At 36.4% G+C, this 8,930-nt stretch overlaps 1 protein-coding gene across 5 annotated transcripts; it reads right to left on the minus strand.

Moving 5' to 3' along the window:
- Positions 1-475: 475 nt before the first annotated feature.
- LOC107792773 (putative methyltransferase PMT9) lies at positions 476-5,450 on the minus strand. 5 transcript variants are annotated; one of them, XM_016615005.2, is made up of 8 exons: positions 4,773-5,450; positions 4,475-4,639; positions 4,111-4,293; positions 3,427-4,021; positions 3,041-3,153; positions 2,706-2,926; positions 953-1,278; positions 476-741 (listed from the first exon to the last, which is right to left on the minus strand). In XM_016615005.2, exons 1-7 carry the CDS (start codon positions 5,019-5,021, stop codon positions 966-968), a joined length of 1,839 nt encoding a protein of 612 aa, XP_016470491.1. In that variant the 5' UTR covers positions 5,022-5,450; the 3' UTR covers positions 476-741; positions 953-965. The 5 variants fall into 5 exon arrangements, with proteins under 5 accessions (XP_016470491.1, XP_075090532.1, XP_016470490.1 ...); XM_075234431.1 differs by having other exon boundaries at positions 4,781-5,391; XM_016615004.2 differs by having other exon boundaries at positions 476-1,278.
- Between the last annotated feature and the right edge of the window lie 3,480 nt (positions 5,451-8,930).

The following is an 8,930-nucleotide window of genomic DNA, read 5'->3' on the forward strand; positions in this document are numbered from 1 at the left end:
TTGAGATGTATACTCTTCTTGTCCAGAAAAGAATAACGTGGTGGAACTAGGTGAATGCACTTGTGTCTCGGTTTCTTATTTTTTTACGTTGAAACTACATATTTGCAAAAACTAGATAAAATAAGATCACATTTTTATATTTAAAAACATTCAGAATATAGTTAATAAAAACGTATTTAAGGAAACAAAGTATTCCTAATTAGTAATAGTGTCATACATATTTTCTTCTATATGTAAACTTGGAGGAGGAAAAGTATATTGAAACTTGGAGTTCAATTTAAAGTGCTTCTGTAAAGCATCTAATATTTTTGTAAATAGATTGCAATGCAAATAAAGGAACATTACTTCAGATACTCGCACTTAGATATCCCAAAGAAAAGTACATAGGCAATCCAGATCAGATATAGCAAAAATGATACTTGTAACTAGAATAACCTTTTTGTACTGCGTAAATTATAACAGAGGGCAGATGCAATTGGAAATGATTTTCATTTAGAATAATAAAAACAAGAATGAACCTTCATATCAACAATTCAAAAATGTAACAACCCACTTTTCAATTTCTAGGGAATGTATAATTTTTTTAAGTTTTTATGGACCAAATTAACTACAAAATATGGCTGTAAAGAACATAACTCCAACCCCCCTCCCTCTGCAGATGTATATCAGAAGTTTGCACTTTTGCAGATAGTACACTGATCTTTTGTGATCAAACAGAGAACCGGAATCCAGCTTTCGTTCCTGAAACACACCGAATTTGCCAAACCAAAAATCAGTTAAAACTATTGAAAGATAGTCCCAACATTGTCATTGATGAAGTAGACACATATAACACATTGGCCATCAGGATGCCTCGGCCAGATCCTGGCAACGACTCGCTGCTACATTTTGAACAATGATCGAAATGAGGAGAACTGAATCACAAGTCCATTCGTGAAGAAAAAATACATACCAAAAAAGTATCATTAAATTGTAAATTTCTCCTTCCAAAGTTTCTTTCTTGTGATTAAAACTTTTTCTTCGTTCAAGGAGAGAGCATCGGTCCGCGGTTCTACCTCTGATGACCATCCATCCCATTTTAGTGCAGTCAAGAATTTTCTTACAGAGTTTATTATATGAGGCTTGTCCCTTATAATGACGACTCCTTCTGGCCGTAGCATGCGGTCCATCTCAATAAGCAGATCCTCAATGCTGCAGCCTCGATCTTCTGTCTCCGAGAGGATCATCCAGGCATGAAGTAGGTCATACGTACGTGGGTACGTTGAAAATGACTCACACCTAATTATATATGATAGTAAGTCCTCAGCAAATTGAAGGCACAAGTTAGAAGGAATATATTGCGAGACTATGACAAAAATGCTTCTATCTGTTTCCTCCTTGCTGTCCATACCATAGGCGTGACCTACTTTCTAAATTGAGTTATTTCAAAAGATTGACCTTTTCATAGATGTCTATATGTGATCTTTACCTCTTTCATAGATGTTAAGCACAAAATAATAGTCTTGTGTTATTCAGATATTGATATGAAACATTTTCCTTAAACTAGTACCTCTTTGACTAAATCCAATCAATATTTTCACAATGTGGCATGTAACACAATTAATATTTCACTGCACCTGGAAGGTCGTGGAAATATAGGCAGAAGAGTTGTACATTTACATAAAAGGACGAACAAATTCATTATTATGACAAAAACATCATGATATAAGCTACAAAACTATTTATTACTGCAACCAAATTCTCATGGTAGTTATGAATAGTCTCCTTTTCTTGGAAAGCACTGTTTACACAAGGCCTTCCTGCTGTTAGTTATTAGTTCATAGGTATTAAGCTAATTGTGCTTCTGTTCTGCTTCATATGAAAACAAAAAGGAAGACATCACTTTTTAGGCTTTAAAAAGGAAAGACATACTAATCTTGGGATATCTACCAAAGGCTTCAGTTAATTGGCTGCTGGTAATAGGAAATATAATCATGGCTAATCAACATCATGGAACGTGGCAATATAGATATCAAGCAGGTGTATCACACTATATACATTCTCATAGTGGAGCATACCTATAGCTAATCCTTCACATATAGCTTAAAGCCTGAGGCTTCCTGCCATAGTCATTTCATCAAAGTCAAAAGCAAAAGATAAGTAAAATGTTGAACTCTTTCTCGATTTCCATTTCGATCTGTTCCAAAGCTCCTATAGGTCCAACTTATATAAGTATACGTTATTTCATTTCTGTTTCACTGGAAGTTTAAAGTCAATAACAAATATACTGAGACTTTCTAGATGGCGGAAAAAGAGATACGAGTAAAGATAATCTATAAAGAAGAACATCAAGTCTTAACTGGGGAATGGGTATAAACTTAAGAAGAACAAAGAGGGATTAGCATATTTCATTCGCAGCTTCTTCATAATTTTTATTTTCAATTTTTTTTATCCACAAATTTAGGAATTATATAAAGTTCAAGCTCCTCTTCTGTAAATTTATAAAGAAAAAAAAAAGCTACACAAGTCACTGGTAATCTGCCAATTTCCAATGACTGATGTGCAAATAATCAGAAAGAAATCTGGATTTCAAAGAGCGCATAGTAGGCAGTTAGCAGTAGACTGACCATATGCCACAAAAGATTAGCAATAATTATGCTTGTCCATGGGAACAGGGAAAAGGGGTGCAAAGAGAACAATGTCCCAAAGAGTGGAAAGTGGCGCACCAGTCATGAACTGTTCCAATCAAGCCTCGATCATATATTGTTTTCATTCTTGATGACATGTTAACAGGAGCAACGTTCATCACCCAAATGTCCTTATCCTTTAGTGCAGCTGCAAACCCACCGAGGTTTGAGTTCATGTCCATGACATTCCTAAATGAGTTCTTTTGGCTAACAGACTTCATCTGCTTCCAATAGTCAATCACTCTGTCATGCCATACGCTCTGAAAAAGTATATACATATATTAATTAGCTAACAGACAAATTGAACAAGAAACAGAAACCATTTAATGAAATCCAACAGAAATTCTGTCTTCCCTCTGATTTTACAAACTTACAGTGTCTTTATGGAATTCCTCCAAAGTGACACCAATTTCCTCCAAGCGAGGTGGCGGAGCCGTAAGCCTCTTTGGCCAAGGTAATAGTCCAGTCCCTTTTTCCTTATGCACCTCTTCATTAACATATAATAGCAAGATTATCAGATTAAAGAAGATTATAAGTAAGCATAATCTCCTCGCAGGAAGTAGATGAATTAGAATGACACGGCTACTAAGAATGACAGTTCTTTATGAGTTCTCACTTCTAAGATAGTCACACATTATGCACAGAGGAAAACAGGTTTTGACGCACAGTATAAGCAGAAAAGCTTATCAGAAGGATACATATGACCAGCCATTCAAGACTGGATTGAAAGAATATGAACCATTAGCAGTTGCCTACTCACTTGGTGAGTAAGGAGTGATGCAAGCCTTCATCGGTACGTTCCAAGCTTCATCGGGTTCATCACCAGACACGCACAGGGGAGGTTGGGTCCCCGGAGTTCTCTTCATATAACAGCTGTTACTCAGAGGTTTAGCCCATATCACAGTTTGGTCTCTCCTTGAAACAACTCTCCAACACATTCTTCTAAGTAGATCATACATAGCATTCCAAATTCTTCGATTCTCAGCATCATGCGCATAAGCTTCAGGTGAAGAGTACACAAAGTAACCACCCGGTCTGAGCAATCTGTCAAGTTCCAACAGAAGAATGCCGTCTCTTTGGAGCCAATCGATTCTACAACGGGAACAATGTGCCAACTCAAATGATCTGCTTGGATAAGGTAGTCTTTTGGTGCCCAAGACTCCTAGTGCAGATGGGATTCCCCTTTCTAATGCAAACTGTATTTGATTCTCGTGCACATCATTAGGAGCAAGCGACATAGCTATAATATCATGGGAAAGAAGATATGCTCCAAAGCTCGCAACACCACAGCCAACGTCAAGAACATTTCTTATGTTTCCACCATTGCTAAGTTTTTCACCAGGAAATTTGAGCATCTACACAAGTACATACAAAACCATTGAATTGTTATGCAACTATAAATGAATCATCCCGCAACAATAAGTAAAGAGTCGAGCTTAATTACCCCTGCAATTGCTGCAATGTATTTGTCCGCTCCATAATGGAAATGTGTTCCTCCACCAGGGAATTTTATTTTGTCTCCATCGACAACCATCCAATTTTGGTCCGACTTTTCCTGTGCAAGATGTGTATGGGGTATGTTTGCTTTCCACACTTGGTCTCTACTAGCTGGCCATCTAATTGGGATCTGGAAATCTAACAAGGACTTCGTTCGCATCAAAACTAAACACAAACAATAGCAATATCTAAAAGTAACCTCAGTAATGCACATGAGGACAAGTAGTAAACCAATTCAGGATCATGGTTTTTGTACATTTCCCTTAACAAAAGAACCTCAGCTAACTAGTGAAAAGCAATCAATTACTGACCTTGTAACCAACTGGAGGAGGGATAAGACAGTTGTAACGACGTTGAGGAGGGGGGCAATGCCTCTCATAATGCTCCATAACAGTCAAATTGAGCCTCAATCTCAATTGATATATCAAATTTCTGTCAAGACAGGGTATCAACTCGGAATACCTTGTATCACAAACCTATAAATGATAGAAGGGAGAACAGAACAAAGAAAGCAAATCAAAAAAAAAAACTGAGCAAAATCACACTAATGCAAACTTTACAACAACAACAACAAAAGAAGAAATAACAAATCCAGAATTACATGCATACAGGAATACTTTTTGGAACTTCAAGAGACAGTTCTTGATCTTCCAAATCCATGTCCACGCGCCTATAGTGTGAAATCCCAGTGACTGGATCAGAACCATCTTCAAAAGCGAAAGGGTCACGCGCTCTAGGAAGACCAGGAGCAATAAAAGAACAATTGTACAGACAAATCAAACCCAAGAACACAATCATCCCCAATATAGCATATTTCAACAACTTGGGTCTATGAAGTAGCTCCTTTTTTTGCTTCATTTTTAATTTGCAAAAACCAAAAAATACTCACTTCCAAGATTTCTGCTACTCAAACACTGGTTAAACTTAAAGACCAAGTAGCAGATCCATTTCTGACATACCAAGTAAAGAATTAAGAGACTGTTCAGTGCCCATAAAAGGAGTGTCCAAGATTCACTTTATTTAGTTGAGGTACAAAGTAATACCCTGAAATTGAGAGGACTGTGTTAAGAGTTAGTAATAGTATAATATATGGAAAGCGATGACGGCGTTGAACGCCGTTTTAAGCTTACTGTTGGTTGGTTACTGTTAGTGGCACTTTTCGGGAAAAGTCGATAGAGAAAGTAGCGGTGTAAATCAAGAACAACGAGCCCGATAAGTCGTTTGGTTTCCTATTGGACATGAAGAAAAATCTTCTTGACCTTTATCTATTTTCATCACCGAGAGATTGCCTCCTTTGTGTCCCTTTAATGAGTTTTAATACCGGCCAATTAACTAGTATTTATATAAAAAGGTCCTTAATTAAGCCATTTATAAATTAATCATAGATAAATTTATACATTAAGTATTACTTGATGTAATTTGATAAAAATAACAACTACTATACTTAGGGCGGAGCTAGAAACCCGTCTATGAATTCGGCCGAACCCAATAATTTTTGTTCAAACAGTATATTTATATTAGAATATTTATTAAATATGTACAAATATTAAGTTTAGAATTCAATTATTAGCACTTAAAGTCATCGTTCTAAACTTTCAAACCCAAAATTAAGATAAAATCTTGGGTCCGCCTCTAACTATAGTCACGACCCAAATTTCCTCTGTAAGATGTCATGATGGCACCTAGTCTTAGTAATTAGGTAAGCCTAACATTAACTGAATTAATAATAATATTTTACTGATATCTAACAATAAGGAATAGAAATCTCTATATAATTTACGATCCCAAAATCGGTAGTACAAGTCATAAGCTCTACTGAGTTACTAGAAAGCCTACAAATACAATTGTTTGAAGTAGAGATAAAACAGTGCAAGTACAATATCAGAAGGTGACTCTGAAGTCTGCGAACGCAGCAACAGATTTACCTTGAGTCTCCACAGCAAGATCCGTATTGCTAGCGAGCGGTCAACTGACTCCACACTACCTGGCTCAGCACAAAAATGTGCAGAAGTATAGTATGAGTATACCACAGTCAGTACCCAGTAAGTATCAAGACTAACCTCGGTGGAGTAGTGACGAGGTACAATCAAGACACTCACTAGTCAAATAACTTGTGCAATATAGCATACAAAAATAATAAAAAATAAATAGTAGTGGTAGCAACAATAATCAACTAGTGATGTAAACAGCAAGGCAGCAAGAACACCATAAATATTGCTCAAACGAATAATGATCACAATCACAACCAATTAATCAAGTGCTTCAAAATATACACCTTTTACCTACTATTTTTTTTCGAATAAAAATCTTTGGAAGAAAATCCTTTCAATTAAATATCTTATATCATAATAAGAATTACGGGTCTCAGCCCCTTTTTATATTCTCACGGCACCTCGTGTCCATATCTCTGTCACAACCGCACGAACAACTCTCGTGCCAAATTTATCAATACGTAAAATCTACACGATCAATTTATTTTCAATAAAATAAGGTTACAATTCTTAAACCAAGTAAGAATTTAATAAAGAAGTGAGTTTATTTTAGAAATAGTTTGAGTGAAGAAAATGACATTTCAATTAAAATAAAGTATCAGATAAGCTATTGATTTGGATATAAAACTTATTAAATTAAAATATAATAGTAATTTCTTTTATTTAAAACAACTTCATCATTAAGAACAAGTACAAACCAAAAATACAAATCCTCAGAGTCTCGTACGAAAAAGTCAAAACCAACATAATACTACAAGAAATACAAAACATTTAATGTTAATTCAAATAATACATCACGGAGAACACAGGAATTTATATATTACGGAAAAATAAAATAACCAAAGGCAAGTGCAGCCATAGAGAAATATTAACAAAAAGGGCACTTCCGAGTTACCGCCTCGTACTCTCAAATCATAAATATCAACAACAACAATGCCCTTAGGCCATCACAAGTCATCACAAATCAATCCCTGACATAGCCCGCCTTGTCTCGCCACGTGCACAATAATAAAGTAAATGCCCGCCTTGTCTCGCCGCACGCGCATAATAATATTCTCGCCTTATCTCGCCACATGCGCAAACCCACATATATAGTCCGCCTTGTCACGCCACATGTGCATATATCAATAGTAACAATAGCACGACAGAAACCTCGTGCAAACACCCGAACAAACCTCTCAACAATATCATGCGCCAATATCACAACATCTCATAAATTACACCTCAAGTACTCAATTATCACAACATATCACAAATTGCACATCAAGTGCTCAAATATTACAACTTGCCACAGAAATCAACAATATATTAATTTCCACAATAAGGAGCCCATGGCTCGACCATAATGTGTACAAATCTTAACAAAAATATCCGGGAGTGAACAACTCAATAGAATAATATTTCACAATTTAATACTTTACTTCAATATGATTTATGGCCTTTATAACTCAATACTAATTTCCACAACATGAACTGGAAAATAATAGGAACAACGACCTTTTTAATACAAAATTTTGGCAAATAGATTAATTCCTCGTTTAAAAAAAATAATAAATTATTTACAAGTGAATAATCCATAATGAAATTATCTCCAAGAAATATCAACTCAACAAAAATACGGGATTCACATAAAAATCAAGGTGGCAATCACACTAAATTATCATATAAAAATATATTCAACGAACAAGGATTTACTATGTTCCAATAATTTTCCAATTTAATACATAAGGGCGCCTACGAATTTCAACCAATGTAATTTGCACATATAAACCAAGTACGTACTCGTCACCTCGCGTACATGATTTTCAATTACACAATTTTCACATAAGACTCAATTCCTAAGGGATAATTTCCCCCACTCAAGGTTAGGCAAGATACTTACCTCAAACCGTGAAATTCTTTACTCCATTGTGTCTTTGCCTCGCGGATTGGCCTCCAAAAGCCTCGTATCTAGTCACAATTAATTCGATTCAGGTTATACAAATTATTAAAATTAATTCCATATGAAAATACTAATTTTCCAACAAAATTTGAAATTTAACTCAAAAAAATCGCTCGTGGGGTCTACGTCTCGGAACCCGACAAAAATTATAAAATATGAACGCCCATTCAACTACGAGTTCAACCATATAAATTTTACCAAATTTCAACATCGACTCGACCCTCAAATCTTCAATTTAAACGAAGAGGGTTTTCTAAATCTTCCAACTTAAATCACCAATTAAATGTTAAAAACAATAATGGATTCGAGTAATTTGACCAAAATTGAGTTAAGAGCACTTACCCCGTTGTTTTCCTTGAAAATCTTCCGAAAATCGCCTCTTCCCGAGCTTCAATTCGTCAAAAATGAAAAATGGGACGAACTTAAACTTTCTGCCCAGCGATTCCTTCTTCGCGAACGCGGCCACTGCCTCGCGTTCGCGAATCACAATTTTTGTTCTGCCCAAATTCCTCCTTTGCGAACGCGATATCTCCCTCGTGTATGCGAAGCACAAGTGCTTCTGTCCCAAAATCCTTCTATGCGAACGCGATCAACCACTCGCGAACACGGACCTTTACTGACCCCTCTCATCGCGAACACGGACCTTTACTAAACCCTCTCATCGCGAACGTGACCTCACCTCCGCGAATGCGTAGAATAATTGTAGGGGGTCCCCAGTTGCCTCTTCTCTTCTTCGCGAACGCGTCACCCATCTCGCGTTCGTGGTGCACTCTCCTCCCAACCCTTCGCGAATGCATCCTCTTCTTCGCGAACACGAAGAATAAACCTTCCACA

The sequence above is a fragment of the Nicotiana tabacum genome, chromosome 17 (assembly GCF_000715075.1).
Source record: "Nicotiana tabacum cultivar K326 chromosome 17, ASM71507v2, whole genome shotgun sequence".
NCBI lineage: Eukaryota > Viridiplantae > Streptophyta > Magnoliopsida > Solanales > Solanaceae > Nicotiana > Nicotiana tabacum.